This window comes from Erythranthe guttata, chromosome 3 (genome assembly GCF_056151865.1).
Source record: "Erythranthe guttata isolate IM_541 chromosome 3, IM_541, whole genome shotgun sequence".
NCBI lineage: Eukaryota > Viridiplantae > Streptophyta > Magnoliopsida > Lamiales > Phrymaceae > Erythranthe > Erythranthe guttata.
Window position 1 is genome coordinate 3,156,985 of NC_142535.1, and position 18,803 is coordinate 3,175,787.

General features: G+C 34.2%; 1 protein-coding gene and 1 non-coding gene across 2 annotated transcripts; one reads left to right on the forward strand and one right to left on the reverse strand.

Moving 5' to 3' along the window:
- The first annotated feature begins 621 nt into the window (after window positions 1-621).
- Window positions 622-693, forward strand: TRNAN-GUU (transfer RNA asparagine (anticodon GUU)). Its single transcript has one exon. It is a non-coding gene; the product is annotated as a tRNA-Asn (tRNA).
- A 9,027-nt stretch (window positions 694-9,720) lies between these two features.
- Window positions 9,721-12,741, reverse strand: LOC148771538 (uncharacterized). Its single transcript, XM_088815103.1, has 2 exons — window positions 11,056-12,741; window positions 9,721-11,004 (listed from the first exon to the last, which is right to left on the reverse strand). The coding sequence occupies exons 1-2, from the start codon at window positions 12,739-12,741 to the stop codon at window positions 9,721-9,723; spliced, it is 2,970 nt and encodes a 989-aa protein (XP_088671229.1).
- Between the last annotated feature and the right edge of the window lie 6,062 nt (window positions 12,742-18,803).

The following is an 18,803-nucleotide window of genomic DNA, read 5'->3' on the forward strand; positions in this document are numbered from 1 at the left end:
AGACTCCTAGTCGATTTCTACTTCTATTCTAGATAAATATAAGAGATACTTAACTAGAACAAAGTACATGAAAATAAATCAAAGTCCTAATAGAAGTATTACAAAAGTAGGACTCTAGTAAATTCCAAAATAAACATGAAATACAAATATTTGCCAATCTTTAATTCCCAAGTGTGGCGGATTTCTTTACTCGTGGAAATCTGCATACATATATACGATATAGCGTACTGCATATTATTTGCTGCATTCACCGAAGATTGTTTGGCTTATTGCAAGTTGATTGGTGTTATGAGAGTTTTCCTTTGTTAAACGTAGTGGCAATCATTTGACACGCATTCTCTTGTTACTAGATTTGACCTAGTGGTAATCATTTGGTGCATTTTCTTGCCAGTCCCCACTATATTTGATTTAGTATGTAACGAGAGAGTTATCCTTCTTAAAGAATTGGCACAATCTGCCTAACAAAAGTTTTATTCTTCCTAAAAAAAAGATTTTTTTTTTGTTTGCTTGAAATTGAAATTGGAAATATTGAAGTATGTTAAATTGCCCATGATTCATGTACTATTAAGTATGCATTAATTTACTTAGTTCTTCAGGATTAAAGAAAGCTTAAATGTAATTGCTAGAATAGCTCAGTTGGTTAGAGTGTGTGGCTGTTAACCACAAGGTCGGAGGTGACCCCTCCTTCTAGCGAAATATTTTGTTTTATATTTATTTCTTTATATAATTTGAATTTAAATAGAAAATAGAAGTCATTAGCGAAATATTATGTTTTATATTTATTTCTTTATATAATTTGAATTTAAAAAGAAAATACAGTAGAACCTCGATAAATTAATACCCGATAAATTAATAACCTCGCTTAAATAATAAATTTTCCCGGTCCCGACTCGGGGACAACTTGCTAAATTAATAATTCGCTAAATTTATAAGATAATACACATTCGAAAAATTTAAGAAGCCCCATATAATATATAAATTAATAATGCATAAAAATAATTCTTAAATTACATGGTATAGTACATATTTTATAGATCTATAAAAGCTTAATATACTATAATTTAATTGTTGCTTGTTTCTTGTTGAATTTAAAAGGCAAATAGAAGTCATTAGCGAAATATTATGTTTTATATTTATTTCTTTATCTATATATCTATATATAATATAAAAAGAGGATCTATGCCCTCAATGATTGACATGTGGCAAATGATGATGTCATTTATCAAAATTGCTTAGTTGGAGTGCAATTGATGAGGTGGATTTTTCAATTGGTGAGTTGTCAATTTTATTTTGGTATGTATTTAAGTTATTTCCTATTTAACATTTGTACACTCATTTAAACATTTACCACATGTATATATATTATTTCCAATTTTAATATTCTATAAATTCGAAAAATATTATCTTTTTTATAATTTTAATTTTCTGAAATATATTTTTGGAATTTAGTATATATATATATATATATATATATATATATATATATAAATATATATATATATATATATATATATATATATATATATATATATATATATATATATATATATATATATATATATATATATATTCGAATTTAGTATATTTTTATAATAATATTGAAAATATTTTTGAAATTTAAAGTCATATTGTTTTATAAATAACATTAATATATTTCATTAATGCATTATTATGTACTGTATTCATCCGATTAATAATAGATCAATTAATCAAATGAAATATAGTAAAAACATATTTGAATACATTATATGAATAATATTAATTTGTATATGTCATGAGATTTATCTGAATATAATTTTGAAAAACTTAATATGAAATAAAATCAATTATCCGAAATTATATAGTAATTTGGATCGATCATTTTCATGTATATTTTGGACCGTATCAATATGTAATGATTTTAAGACCAATACTAATTGATATTTTGATTTTCAATTTGTTTCATTTGGATTAGATGATTAGATTTTCCGTTTTTAACTTAGCATTTTTCGTTTCAATTACTCATTGTTATGTATGTGCTCATAACTTGCCTTTTTTTGTTGTAATCAAATCACGGGAGATCATTTTCTAGAATGAAAGTCAATGAAATTATTTAGTTGCTAATTAAACGAATGTTTAACTAAATGTAATATATAACAGACATAATTTGATTTCTCCTAAATATAAGCACTACATAACATAATATCCGATTACTTTTTTTTGAGTAAATTATCTGATTACTATGGTAATTTATTTTCTTTACTTTTTAATATGCTCACTAATCTATTTTTGAGTTTATGTAAATCAAATCAATCTAAACCTAAATTAATCAATTATTTTCCTCCATTAATACATTTAATATTTATTTCCTTAACAACATGTTATTTACTTTTTTATTTAAATAAATAAGTATAAATACTCCTTTGAAACCCATTCCAACTCATTTATACTCTAACCACATTTTTTAGAATCACACCAACAATTGGCTTGGCTCATATGCTATTTCTTTCTGTAGTTATATCGAATTATATATTATTGTGTATAATATATAACTAATTAGTGTGTCCAATGCATTGTATTTGTTGTAAATCGTCGGTGTTAGCGATTTTTGATATATTTAATTTGATACTAAATTACAATTTAATTTATGTTTTTTATTTTATTTTAGATACATGGCTAACATCGTGTATGTAATATGCGGCATCATCAATGAAGAGAAGCAATATTATTTACGTTGAAGAAGAACTGGACGTGATTAAGATTGATGTTGATAACTGATGTAAGTTGGGATTTAAGAAAATTCTTAAATCTAATGATATAGGTCAAATGGTAAAAACACATTATTTATTTATTGTTTGTATTATAGTTATTTCAGATATTATAATGCTTTTGTTATTTAACTTTTATTTATATTTAATCATATAAATAAAGAATTTGTCCATGCGGATGACTATTTTTTGTAGAAAAAAAAATAGAATTGGAGTGTATAGGTCGAAGTCCCTACACTGTGGTTATTCGTTCAAGGAAAAATAGCTCGGGTTTGAAGATGGTGGTAAATGAAGACCGGACATATTTTTGCGAATTATATATGATGTGTTCTGGAAATAAATATTCTTTTGTTTTCACCCCTACAAATTAGTATTATTCAAGTAATACACGTAAAAGTTAAAAAAAATGTAATTCATGTATTTGGTGTTTTATAAAAAATATTTAGTTAATTGTTTTCATATAGTTACATAAATTTTATACGTTTTGTCAATCTTCATTTGATTCATGTATTTCGCTTATTCGGTGTTATACATCAAAGATAGTGATTGTTATTTTGAGTCAATATAGTTACATAAATTTTATACGTTTTTGTCAATCCACTATTGTTAGTTATATTTTTTTAACTTTGAAAATAATTTCTAGAAATGTATCCACTATTTCTTCATAAATCCTTTTGTTTAAATTTTCCAATAATATTTCCAAAAGTATATCCATTATTGTTTGTATATAATTTCTAAAAAAATATCGTTTAATTCTTCAAATTTTTTTGTTTAAATTATTAAGTAGTTTGTAATAATTTTAAGGTTTTTTTTCCCCTTTTTGGTTTTGTACGATCATGTACACATTGATAATTCCTTCTTAATATTATTTTAAATATATGTACGAAATTTTTAGATAAATACGTAAAAGCTATGCTGCACGGACACGGATACGTGGACACGGCGATACGTGGATACGGATACTGCCCGACACGGGTATTCTACTTTTAGCAAAATTACGACACGGTCCGACACGGGTGTCCGACAAGTGTCCAGGTGTGTCCGAGTGTCCAGGTGTCTGACACGGGAACTCTTCACCTTCTATAAGTGTCCGTGCAGCATAGCGTAAAAGTAACTTTTTTTGTTATTACTTTAATACACGAATCAACATTTTCAATATTTTTTTTTTCTTAATTTACTTAGGATATTTTAATTGGGGCTATTTGTTTAACACCCTCCATTGAGATTTAACTTTTTGATAAATCCTTAATTTGTAATTTATATTTAAAATAAACCCATTGAGCCTAAAAAACCTTATATGCCCCCCAACTAATTAGTATAATTATTTTAAATAAAAAATACGGTGAATTAAATGCAAAATCCCATTCCAAAATCGCATTACCTAAAAATCCTCCTAATATTTCTCTCCCCAAAATCCTCCAAATATTTCTCCATCTCTCCACAAATCTGGCCCCCAAATTTCCCAATATCTAAAAAATTCATTTCATCTTTTTTTCTCTTGATCTCCGAATATTGCATCAATGGCTTCACGTTTACCGTAAGAAAATCTACTATTATTTTCGGACAAAAACTTATTCTCTTTAGGGCAAACAACATACATAAATTAGTTCAACATCACACAAGCTTTTTCGGTAAAAACAAATGACGTATATGACATTGGAAATGGCAAAATTCACTTTGCACAATAGTGGATTCAATAAAATGCGAAGGTCAAAATCCATGGATTTAATAAGGGAAAGGCAGAAACCACTCTCCGCGCGAAAATCACTCTGTACGTGAAAACCACTTTGTGCACGAAAACCACTCTGTGTACAAAAACCACCGTGCGTGCATAAACCACTTTTACATTTGTTTAAGTATCAACACAACGTGTACAGTGCACGAGACACATACAAATCTTATATATATCAACAAAACGTGTACATACACATACAAATTACTGTCCAACGTAAATTAATACAAAACCTCACATATAACCCATCTTAAATTCTCATGTGAGCCGAAAACCACCATGTGAATCTGCACCGCCGCCATTTATCCAAATGACACAAACAGATTATTATTTATGTGAGTTACAATTTCGATTCCACATAAACGGAAATATGCAATCAATAGGCGTTAATGGTGGAATTAATTAAGAAAGTGTTCTAAAATATTTATGTAGAAGATATTATGTATCTTCTTTAATAACATATATTAAAAACACGTGTATTAACTATTTAGGGGCCTAATAGTGATAATTAAGGGTTTTTAATTAATAAAAGCTCTTTTGGATTTATCTTAAAAATGAAAAATAAATGTAGGCCTAATGTAATGACCCTTGTGTAATGAGGGGGTTTTGTGAAATTGTCCCATTTTAATTTAACTGTTTTTTTAATAATTATTTCAATGTTGCAATATAATTGTTTCTAATAATTATTCTTCATATCAATTCATCATTTAAGAAAAATAATCTTTTAATATTCATCTACATTCAACCAATTTATCACAATATAAGTTAATAAATTATAGTTTCTCATATAAAAAGATCACTACCGATTTCGTTTTAAAAGTTTGAGTATAAAAAAAAGGAATAATTGGTGATAAAATTTTTGAAAGATGATTTGTTTTTGTGTGAAAATGTATAAATTTCAAGTTTCAGTGAGTATTAGTATTAGTATTAGTAATAATATTAGTATATTAACTATCAGTATCAATATCAGTATCACTATTAGTATCAGTATCAGTATCAGTATCAGTATTAGTATACATATTAGTATTAGTATCAGTATCAGTATAAGTATTAGTATAAATATTAGTATTAGTATTAGTATTAATAGTAGTTTTAGTATTAGTATTAGTATTAGTATTAGTATTAGTATTAGTATTAGTATTAGTATTAGTATTAGTCTTAGTATTAGTATTAGTATTAGTATTAGTATTAGTATTAGTATTAGTATTAGTATTAGTATTAGTATTAGTATTAGCATTACCATTACCATTAGCATTACCATTAGCATTAGCATTAGCATTAGCATTAGTATTAGTATTAGTATTAGTATTATTAGTATTAGTATTAGTATTAGTATGAGTATTAGTATTAGTATTAGTATTATTATTAGTATTAACATTAGTATTACAATTATTAGTATTAGTATTAGTATTAGTAATAGTATTAGTATTAGTATTAGTATTAGTATTAGTATTAGTATTGGTATTAGTATTAGTATTAGTATTAGTATTAGTATTAGTATTAGTATTAGTATTAGTATTAGTATTAGTATTAGTATTAGTATTAGTCTTGGTATTAGTATTAGTATTAGTATTAGTCTTAGTATTAGTATTAGTATTAGTATTAGTATTAGTATTAGTATTAGTATTAGTATTAGTATTAGTATTAGTATTAGTATTAGTATTAGTATTAGTATTAGTATTAGTATTAGTATTAGTATTAGAATTAGTATCAAATTACTATTAGAATTAGTATCATTATTACTATCAGTATTAGTATATGTATGCGTACGAGTACCAGTATCAGTATCAATATCAGTATCATTATCACTATCAGAATTAGTATCACTATCAATATTAGTGTCAATATTAGTATTACTATTAGTACGAGTATTAGTATCAGGGTTAGTATGAATAGTACTATTAATATTAGTATTATTATTAGTATTAGTATTAGTATTAGTATTAGTATTAGTATTAGTATTAGTATTAGTATTAGTATTAGTATGAAAATTAGTATTAGTATTAGTATTAGTATTAGTATTAGTATTAGTATTAGTATTAGTATTATTATGAGTATTAGTATGAGTATGAGTATTAGTATTCGTATTAGTATTTGTATTAATATTCGTATTCGTATTAGTATTAGTATTTGTATTAGTATTAGTATTAGTATTAATATTAGTGTTATTATTAGTTTCGAAAATTCCCAAATTAAATCCTAGAACTCCTAAATGACTCAAATTCCAGATTCTGAAATTATTTTAAGTTTTTACAAAGTTTCGAATTTTTCTTGAAATAAAAACTAGGAAAATCCCTTTTTCAATTTAAAAATCCAAAACTCTAACATAATTCTAATTAATTTAAAAACTTGTTAAATAAAACTTTTTCCTATCTATTACTTGATGAAAAACAGATCCAAACTTTAAAAATGAGAGATTTTTCGGAAATTGCAGTTTTGACCCCAAAGTTTCGAAATTTACACATGCAACCACACTAGAAGTTCAAAATCAACTTTTTCATAAAAACCCCTAACAAATCTGAAATTCCACTTTACTAGATGCAGAAAATGAAGTTGAAAAGTCACTTTATGCAGAAATTTCGGAAATTATATAATTTGCCCCAAAATCTATAGATCTACACATGCAAGCCTACTAGAGTTTCAAAATCAACTTTTTCTTGCAAAAAATCTTTAAATTCGAAATTTTTGTTAATTAAATGCTGGAAAACAGTTTTGAAAACATTTTTCGGACATACTTTACAAAAATCACAGATTTGGCCCAAACTTTCGCAGATCTACACATGCAACCACAAAAAGTTAAAAATCTCATTTTCTTGAAAACCCCTTTTTGGAATCTGAAATTTTTTTTTAGGCTTTTGGCCAATAAATGCTGAATCTAACCACTATCAACATAGATGATGCATGCAAGAACAAGAATTTAACAAGAACACTCATTTTTCCATTTTTCTTCAAAAAGCCCTAAATTTTCGAAATCTTCCCCAATCTTTTAAAATTTTATGAAAATCATTTTCATACTATTGATGCCCTTTAATTGCAGCAAGAAATCGAAATTTCTTACCTTAAAATCGAAGAAAGAAAAATAACCGAAAGGGAGGAAAGCTTTCAAGCACCGAAGTTCAACCAAGCCACCTTGATTGTGAAGGAAATGGTGTGAGCTTCAAGGAGGGAGGAGTTGTGATCTCCCGTAAGGAGGCAAGTGGTTTTGATGGTGTTTTTGGAGTAGTCTATGGCAAGAGTTAAATAAGGAACCTTCATTTTTATTTTGGGGTTTTCTTTGAAAATGAGAAATGAGGTGGAGAGAGGGGGGCCGATGATGGTGGTGATGGCTTCGGTGGAAGGAGAAGAGGAAGACAAGTAAGTATGGAGGTGTGGGAAGGAAAAGAGATGAAGGTGTCTCTTCATCTTACTAATGAAGGTAGAGTGTAGGCTTAGCTAAAATGATTAGCATTTGCCAAGTGTAAGTGCATGCCTAATTACACATAATTCATTTATTTAATTTAAATCACAACTTGCATCTTAACACACACACACACATATCCGAACACACACACACAATTTCGGACATATATATATATATATATATATATATATATATATTCAAATGTATAATGCAAGTATATATGTATGTATACGTATGCATGCATGTATATACGTGTATATATATGTATACAATTCACATAATTTACCAAGTTTCAAATAAATTATCAAATAAATAAGAATACGCAATTATTCACATAAACCACGTAATTCACGAAATTTCATAGTATTTTAATTTACGGAAATTTAAATCATATAAATCACACATGTAATAACACATGTGATTATTCACGTAAATAGTATAGTTAAATTCACGTAATGCATATAATCACGTAATAATACTTCCTAAGGGTTTTCGAGTTAGGAATATTAGTCGCGGGTTTTAGGATTTTCGGGTTTTGGAAAGGTGGGGTGTTACAATCTCCCCCCCTTAAAGAAATTTTGTCCCCAAAATTGTTACCTGAACAACTCGGGGTAATGTTCGCGCATTTCTTCTTCTCGTTCCCACGTGGCTTCTTCGGGGGTATGGTTTTGCCAAAGAATTTTAACGAATTTTAGGTCTCGGTTTCGAAGAGTTTTGGTTTTGGAATCAAGTATTTGGGAAGGTTTCTCTTCGTAGGAAAGGTTAGGGTTTAGTTCGACCGGATCGGTTTTCAATATGTGGTCGGGGCTGCGAATGTATTTTCGAAGCATTGAAACGTGAAAGACATTGTGAAAATTGGATAAGTTGGGCGGTAAGGCGAGTCGGTAGGCGCGAGTACCAATTTTGTCGAGAATTTCGAATGGGCCAATAAATCGCGGTGCTAATTTTCCCTTTTTCCCAAATCGCATAATTCCTTTGAAAGGCGCTACTTTTAAGAATACGGAGTCTCCGACTTCGAATTCGAGATCTCTCCTTCGAGTGTTGGCGTAGCTTTGTTGTCGATCTTGGGCAATTCGCATTTTCTCTCGAATGTTTTTGATGATATCGACGGTTTGTTGGACTAGGTCGGGACCAAGAAATTTTCTTTCGCCAATTTCGTCCCAATGGAGTGGGGACCTACACTTGCGGCCGTAAAGAGCTTCGTAAGGTGCCATTCCAATTGACGAGGCGAATTCGATTAGTGGAAGGCGGGATTCCCAGTTTCCTCCAAAGTCGAGAATACAAGCGCGGAGAAGATCTTCTAGGGTTTTGATAGTTCGTTCGGATTGGCCGTCGGTTTGGGGGTGATAGGCGGTGCTAAAGTTTAATCGCGTTCCGAGGGTTTCGTGTAAACTTTTCCAGAATTTGGACGTAAATCGAGGGTCTCGGTCGGAAATAATGGAGACGGGGACACCGTGGAGTCGGACTATCTCGCGGACGTATAGTTCGGTCAGCTTCTCTAGACTGAACGTCATTCGGATCGGAAGAACGTGAGCCGTTTTGGTCAGTCGGTCAACGATCACCCAAATGGCGTCGAATCCCCTTAGGGTCTTCGGAAATCCTTGCACGAAGTCCATTGTGATAGCTTCCCATTTCCATTCCGGAATTAGGTTCGATTGAAGTAGACCTCTGGGCCTTTGATGTTCCGCTTTGACTTGTTGGCACACTAAGCATTCAGCCACGAATCGGGCCACGTCTTTCTTCATTCCAGGCCACCAGTAGAGCTTTTTGAGGTCTTGGTACATTTTGGTTTCTCCGGGATGGCAAGTGTACGTGGTTTGGTGAGCTTCGGTTAAGATTAGTCAGCGAACGTTTGGATCATCGGGGACGTAAATGCGATTTTGAAATCGGACGAGACCGTCTTTGGTGATTTGAAAGTTGGGATTGGATTCGAGGTTGTCGCGAATTTTGAGAATTTGCGGATCGTTTTGTTGGGCTGATTTGATCGATTCTCCCAAGTTAGGTTGGACGATGAGGGCGTTGATCGATTTGCGGCTAAGTGCGTCGGCGACCACACTTGCTTTGCCGGAGTGGTAGAGTATCTCGCAGTCGTAATCTTTAACTAGTTCGAGCCATCTTCGTTGCCGCATGTTTAAGTCTTTTTGAGTGAAGAAATACTTCAAACTCTTGTGATCGGTGTAGATGGTACACTTTTCACCATAGAGGTAGTGTCGCCAGATTTTGAGTGCGAAAACGACGGCGGCTAATTCGAGATCGTGCGTTGGATAATTGCGTTCGTACTCTTTGAGTTGACGTGAGGCGTAGGCAATGACCTTTCTGTTTTGCATGAGTACGGCGCCTAGACCTAATTTCGAAGCGTCGCTGTAGACCACGAATTCTCCGACTTTCTCCGGTAGTGCGAGAACTGGTGCCGAGGTGAGTCGAGCTTTTAGTTCGGTGAAACTGGCGTCGCATTCAGGCGTCCATTGATACTTGACGTCTTTTCGAGTCAATCGGGTGAGTGGAGAGGCAAGCTTCGAGAAATCCTTCACGAATTTGCGGTAGTAGCCGGCTAGTCCAAGGAAACTTCGGATTTCCTTCGCGTTCTTCGGAATCGACCAATTTGACACGGCTTCTATCTTGCTGGGGTCGACGGAGATTCCTTGTTCTGAAACAATGTGACCAAGGAAAGCCACACTCGAAAGCCAGAACTCGCATTTGCTGAACTTGGCGTACTGTTGATGCGATCGGAGAGTTTGGAGTACGGTGCGAAGGTGAGACATATGATCTTCTTGGGTTTTGGAGTAGATGAGAATGTCGTCGATGAAGACAATCACGAACTGGTCCAAGTATTGATGAAAGACTCGGTTCATAAGGTCCATGAAAGCTGCGGGGGCGTTGGTTAGACCGAAGGGCATGACCACGAATTCATAATGGCCGTATCGGGTTCTGAAAGCTGTTTTGGGGATATCGGATTCTTTGATTTTAAGTTGGTGATAACCGGATCGGAGATCGATTTTCGAGAAGACCGATGAGCCTTGAAGTTGGTCGAAGAGATCATCGATTCGGGGAAGAGGGTATTTATTCTTGATTGTGACTTTGTTGAGTTCACGGTAATCGATGCAAAGACGGAGGGATCCGTCTTTCTTTTTGACAAAGAGAACCGGTGCGCCCCACGGGGAATGGCTGGGTCAAACATAGCCTTTGTCTAGCAATTCTTGGACTTGGTCCTTCAGTTCTTTCAATTCCATCGGGGCCATACGATACGGTGCTTTGGAAATTGGCGTAGCTCCGGGAATCAGATTGATTTCAAACTCGATTTCTCGATCGGGTGGAAGTCCGGGAATGTCATCGGGGAATACGTCGGGAAATTCTTGGACAGCTGGAATGTCGGAAATTTGGGCTTTGGAATCGGACTCGGATTTCAGAATATCCACTAGGTAGCCGGAATGGCCTTTGTGAATGAGTTTAACTGCTTTGATCGCGGATATGATTGGAATCGAGGGTTTGGGTTGACTTCGAAATTTTAGGGTTTCGCCATTCGGAAGTGGAAAAATAACCGTTTTCGAGGCACAGTCGATTTGGGCTTTGAATTTTGTTAACCAATCCATGCCTAGTATAACTTTGAAGTTTTGGATCGGTAAGAGGATTAGGTCGAAATTCATGGGTTGAGTATGAACTCGGATCGGACAATTTATTATGACTAGGTTAGAGCACATTTCTTCGCCAGAGGGAATGAGAATTCGGTATTCGTAATTTAGTCGGTTCGGTTCGAGATTTAAGTGCGCAATTATGTCTTTCGATATAAAGGAATGAGTAGAGACGGAATCGATAAGAGCGTAAATGGGTTCTTCGAGGATAAATACGGTACCTGCTATCATAGATGGGTCTTGCTCGATCTGTTCTTGAGTCATGGCGAACACTCGACCGGGGACGTTCGGTGGGGGTTTCGGGCAGTCTTTCACCATGTGTCCGGGCTGATGGCATCGAAAGCAACTCCTTGTTCCGTGTACGCATTCTCCGGAGTGACTCTTTCCACACTTTGGGCAGGTTGGCCTTGGCGGTGGTGGCGGTGGTCCGGTTGGTTGGCGAATGGGCTGCGTTCCTTTTCCTCGGAATGGGCGGTTGCCAAAGTTGTTCTTTTTCCACGGTCGTGGAGTAACTCCTTGTGGTCGGCGGCTGTTTTGAATGTCACGTTCGTCTTGGGCAGCCATGAGTGCTTTGTCTACGAGTTGGCGGAAAGTTGAGGCGTCGGACATACGAATGTCTCTACGGATTTCGGGTTGCAGGCCACGAATGAAATGGTTCTTCTTTTCTTTGGCGTCTCGAGCGATGAATGGGGCGTAGAGGCAGCCACGTTCGAAACGGCGGATGTACTCGATCATCGGTAAGTCACCTTGTCGGAGTTCGAGAAATTCTTTGAGTTTGTGGGCCCGCACGTCTTTTGAGAAATATTTTTCGAAGAATTGGACTTTGAAATCGGTCCATGGCAGAGTTTCGAGGTTCTTTCCTTCCTTGATTCCTTCCCACCAGTGACGAGCTTCGTTTCGGAGAAGGAAGATGGCACAGTGCACGCGGTCGCGATCGGTCATTTGCATGTAGTCGTAGATGACTTCGAGGGATTTGATCCACTCTTCGGCTATGGTGGGATCAGTTCCACCGTGAAATTCGGATGGGTTCATTCGGAGGAATCGTTCGTATATGGCTTGAGGCGCATTGTTTTGAGGCGGGGTTTGGTTACGTTGGAGAAGTTGTTCGATTTGACGTTGGTGGTTTTGGGCTTGTTCTCGGATTAAGTTGGAGAGATTATTAATGGTTTGATTGGGGTCTTGTGGTTCACCGGCGGGATTGCTCGGGTTTGCTCGGGTTATACGTCTCGCCATTATTTCTATATTAATTATCATTAATAAGTAAAGCAAATAAAACACATAAAGAAAATAATACACATACGTTACCGGATGGTCCGAGTTTCGCGTCTCGAGTAGTCTCTAAGCCCGTGAAGTTCGTACGAGTATCTATGAACAATGCTCTGATACCACTCTCTGTAGCACCCCCCTTCTAGACGGGCGATAAATCGAACCGGTTTATCGGAATATTTATTAAACTAGCGGAAGCAAAGGATCTCTTTGTAATTTTTGAAACATTGGAATGGGGTGAAAATGCAATTATTAAAAAATTTCCTTCTTTGGTATTGAAGGCTTTGCATTTTCGAAAATGTTGTTGGATTGCTTTAGCCGAATACAAAGCATGGTTTGGAAATGAGTTTCGAAAGGAGGTTTCTTATTCGAGTGCTACATTCTCACTAAACATTTTTTTCAGTTCGAGAACAAATCAGAGTTCGAAAAGGTTATTTTGGTGGATAATTCGAAGATTTCTAACGAAGGCATGAAAATAGCAAATTACGAAACTTACTATATTAAAGTAGGTATTAAGTACGATTCATAACGAAAATGAGTTCAAAAGTACGACAAGAGAAATGTTACGGTTTAGGGTTACACCACCAAAAGAAAATAACCAAAAGACTAGCATCGTTCATAGGTCCTCGTACGTCTTCCCAAAATTTCCGGGCAAGACCTCGATCCACCATCCCGGTTGAGGATTGCTAGCACTACTACCTGCAATTAAAAGACATCTATATGAGCTATAAAGCTCAGTAAGAAATCCGAGTAATATCGAACTTTGGAAATACGTTATAATATATAATATATAATATTGTATACCCGTTCTTACCCACGTTTCGTACAATAACACAAGACAATCGGTCAAATCACATATCTCACGAAAACACATCATTTAACAAAATCACGTAATTATGCAAAATGACTAAAATGCCCTTTTTGTGAAAATCATGAAAACACATTTTCGTTTTATCGGATCCGTGAAAGATTAATTTCTGTACCGGATAATAAACCTGTAACGAGCCCGTTTTCACTAAGTGGAATCAAACCACTACCACATCATCCTAGTTGGATACCGGCCCACTATATCCGAGTTGTTTATTACCCGATATTCCATTAACCTTTCAAATAAAATCATTTAATGCAACTTTTCGAAAAAATGCTATAACCCACACATGACATCACAAATATCAATCAAGTGCCACAAATCACACAAATATCACAATTTACCACATAATTATGATTTGGGCAGAAATCTCAAATTCACACACATAAACACACAACCATACACGGCACACACACCATGCACAATCAGCACACACACCTTCACACATTTTCAGCACACACCCGTGCACAATCAACACATTAAACATCACTAATTACTCATCAAAGCAAGCTTAAGAGCAAATACCCCTTTTTCAATTCTCATTCAATGGACTTATTACCACTTCTAGGTAATAATCCATTTCAATCAATTCCTCACAGCCATTAAACACATCCAGCAACAATTCAAAGTACAAAGATACCAAAACTCATAATTCATAACCATTAAACCAAAACATGAACACTTAAGGCACAAAACATATGCAAATGACATGCAATTATCCTAATTTTCGAAATATTAGCAAACTAATTTCAAAAATTCCCAAATTAAATCCTAGAACTCCTAAATGACTCAAATTCCAGATTCTGAAATTATTTTAAGTTTTTACAAAGTCTCGAATTTTTCTTGATATAAAAACTAGGAAAATCCCTTTTTCAATTTAAAAATCCAAAACTCTAACATAATTCTAATTAATTTAAAAACTTGTTAAATAAAACTTTTTCCTATCTATTACTTGCTGAAAAACAGATCCAAACTTTAAAAATGAGAGAATTTTCGGAAATTGCAGTTTTGACCCAAAAGTTTCGAAATGTACACATGCAACCACACTAGAAGTTCAAAATCAACTTTTTCATAAAAACCCCTAACAAATCTGAAATTCCACTTTACTAGATGCAGAAAATGAAGTTGAAAAGTCACTTTATGCAGAAATTTCGGAAATTACATAATTTGCCCCAAAATCTATAGATCTACACATGCAAGCCTACTAGAGTTTCAAAATCAACTTTTTCTTGCAAAAATTCTTTAAATTCGAAATTTTTGTTCATTAAATGCTGGAAAACAGTTTTGAAAACATTTTTCGGACAGACTTTACAAAAATCACAGATTTGGCCCAAACTTTCGAAGATCTACACATGCAACCACAAAAAGTTAAAAATCTCATTTTCTTGAAAACCCCTTTTTGGAATCTGAAATTTTTTTTTAGGCTTTTGGCCAATAAATGCTGAATCTAACCACTATCAACATAGATGATGCATGCAAGAACAAGAATTTAACAAGAACACTCATTTTTCCATTTTTCTTCAAAAAGCCCTAAATTTTCGAAATCTTCCCCAATCTTTTAAAATTTTATGAAAATCATTTTCATACTATTGATGCCCTTTAATTGCAGCAAGAAATCGAAATTTATTACCTTAAAATCGAAGAAAGAAAAATAACCGAAAGGGAGGAAAGCTTTCAAGCACCAAAGTTCAACCAAGCCACCTTGATTGTGAAGGAAATGGTGTGAGCTTCAAGGAGGGAGGAGTTGTGATCTCCCGTAAGGAGGCAAGTGGTTTTGATGGTGTTTTTGGAGTAGTCTATGGCAAGAGTTAAATAAGGAACCTTCATTTTTATTTTGGGGTTTTCTTTGAAAATGAGAAATCAGGTGGAGAGAGGGGGGCCGATGATGGTGGTGATGGCTTCGGTGGAAGGAGAAGAGGAAGACAAGTAAGTATGGAGGTGTTGGAAGGAAAAGAGATGAAGGTGTCTCTTCATCTTACTAATGAAGGTAGAGTGTAGGCTTAGCTAAAATGATTAGCATTTGCCAAGTGTAAGTGCATGCCTAATTACACATTATTTATTTAATTAATTTAAATCACAACTTGCATCTTAACACACACACACACATATCCGAACACACACACACAATTTCAGACATATATATATATATATATATATATATATATATATATATATATTTATATATATTCAAATGTATAATGCAAGTATATATGTATGTATACGTATGCATGCATGTATGTACGTGTATATATATGTATACAATTCACATAATTTACCAAGTTTCAATTAAATTATCAAATAAATAAGAATACGCAATTATTCACATAAACCACGTAATTCACGAAATTTCATAGTATTTTAATTTACGGAAATTTAAATCATATAAATCACACATGTAATAACACATGTGATTATTCACGTAAATAGTATAGTTAAATTCACGTAATGCATATAATCACGTAATAATACTTCCTAAGGGTTTTCGAGTTAGGAATATTAGTCCCGGGTTTTAGGATTTTCGTGTTTTGGAAAGGTGGGGTGTTACAGTATTAGAAGTAGAATGAATATGAGTAGTATTAATATTAGTATTAGTATTAGTATTAGTGTTAGTATTAGTATTAATGTTAGTGTTAGTATTAGTATTACTGTTAGTATTAGTATTAGTATTAGTATTAGTATTAGTATTAGTATTAGTATTAGTGTTAGTGTTAGTATTGGTGTTAGTATTTGTATTTATATTTGTATAGGTTTTGGTATTAATATTTGTATTAGTATTAATACTTTCAATTTCATTGATTTTTTGGATTAATGCATCTTTATCTTCGAACTGATCCCCGTGCATCGCACGGGTGAAGTACTAGTATAATTTGAATTTAAAAAGAAAATAGAAGTCATTATTTTTGTTAAAAACAAAATTAAATTAAAAAACGAATCATCAACATGCCTATGAACTAAGCTATGGGCAAGAGAGTTGCTATTATGTGTGTGTCTCTATGCACACTTATATGCCTAAATTGTGTCTCTCACGTACTACTACTGCGATTTTTTTCTTAATTTTCGACTAGGAAATATAAAAAATGTCCCCAAGCTGCTTTCCCTTCCCTCTTCTTCATTCTTCATCGTCCCCACTGCTGCCCACCACTGCACCTCCGCCGCGAAATGGGGCGCGCTCAATTGGGAGAAGCGAGTCCAAACCTCGGCCCATCCCCACTCCAATTCTCCTTCCTACTTCAACAACAACACCGCCGGATCCGCCACCATTTTAAGACCTGCAAAAACGCAATCCATAGCCCCTTTATCAGAAATCGACAAAATCGATCAAGCCGCAAGCTTCTACGCCGCCACCAAAAAATTCTGAGCTTGAAAAAGCCCAAACAATTGATGGATGTGGTGGTGCGTGGTGGGTGATAAGTGTTCATTTTGCACGATTTTTATTTATCGAATCTTCGAGTTTTGGTCTTCGTTCGTCCGAGTTTCGGCGTTATTTGTACATATTATTGCGTTTCTTGTTTTATTTATATTATAGGTAAAGAGAAGCTATTTTTTCCGATTCGAAACGATTTTGGAAGCGAAGCCGAGAATCAAACCAAACAAGTGCAAAGTTGCATTTTAGCGGACAATGGCAGCGTTTGGTATTTCATTCATAACTCTCTCATATGACCTCAGATTGAGCTGATTCAAGTGGAGTTAGAAAGCCAAGTGCAAGGGCTACAACTTTTGTGAAATGCATTTTTGTTGAATTCGGCCTGAAAAAGGGTCAACACGGAGTTTCAAGTTCAGACAGTCACCATATCGCGATATTGCCATCATGTATCGCGATATGGGGAGAAATGAAACAGAGAGCTTGCATTTTTGCCATATCGCGCGATATGCCATCCTGTATCGCGATATGGGGAGTAACGAAACAGAGAGCTTGCAATTTTACCATATCGCCCGATACTGATGCCCATATCGCGATATGGCCTCGGGATGTGTAAAAAATACCTAAAAAGGCAAAACTTCCTCAAGAAGCTTTGCCTTACTATAAATAGAAGCAAGCCCCTCACTCTTTTGGCGGTGGTTCGACTTTCTTCGGTTTTCGTCCTCGGGTTGTCTTCGATTTTCGCCAGTTCTTCGCGGGAAGCTTCGACAAGGGTTTCGACTCGGTTTTTTCATAAGCTTTTTCTTTACGTTTAGTTTATTATTTCTCGTGTTCTTCATTTGGATGCTATGTTTGTAATGAACTAAGCATTTTCTTTTAGGGAAATGAAACCTTGTATATATTGATTTTGATTTACAGATCTGTGATCTATTTGTCGTTCTTTGATTATGTTTATGTTTTCCTGTATTAAATGCTTTCGATTGTTTGGCCAACAGTTGAATTGATTGTAAATGGGAATGAACTCGAGAGAGGATTTCTCGTTTGAAGTTAGGAAAACATAGCTCGGGGTGTGGAAACGGAGACGTGATGCACCTCGGGTAGCCCTTAAGGACTTGACCTAAATGCTCTCTTAATATCAGGTTCTGAACGGAGACGTCGGACCTGTGGGTAGACTCTAACTACACTGGAGATGGGGGTTAGAGTATTTTAGTGTCTGGGTTAGCGAATATATAATTGACATTAGATTCGGATATGTAGATCTTTATCGATATTACACTGGTGGATTTTCCCTAGAAGCCATCACACGTCGGAATTCCTCGTTTATACTGGCGGACCGTTGCTTTTATTATTGTTTCTTTATTTTTAGCTTCATCCCCCACCCTTTCGATCGTCTAGATAAAGTTTAGGATAATATAATTACGGTACTTGGTAGATTTATGAACTTAATTCCCTGTGGATCGATATCTGGAATTCACTATTCTACAAAACGCGATACTGTACACTTGCGGTTATTTATACGTAGGTTTTACGCGTATCAGTGGGCGGCGACGATGAATGATAAGTATGGTTGGAAATTGAGAGGAATAGTGGGGATTTGGGGCTGCGGCGGCGGCTGGGCAAAATTGCAGAAAGGGGATTGGGTTTTGGAAAATTGCAATTTAGTCCCCCAAATCAAGTTTTAAAAGTTTAACAAAATTCCAATTTATCCTCTTAAATTAATATAATTTTGTGTTATACTTCTTAGGGGTATACTTGTCTTTTTACCTTCGATCAACCATTAAAATGATAATGAGTGCGGTG

Excerpts from the sequence above, each read along its gene's own strand:
- LOC148771538 (XM_088815103.1), bottom strand. The coding sequence starts at position 12,741 with ATGGCGAGACGTATAACCCGAGCAAACCCGAGCAATCCCGCCGGTGAA. Across the intron at positions 11,005-11,055 it reads AATTGCTAGACAAAGGCTAT|AAAGACGGATCCCTCCGTCT; the intron begins GTTTGACCCAGC and ends TTTGTCAAAAAG.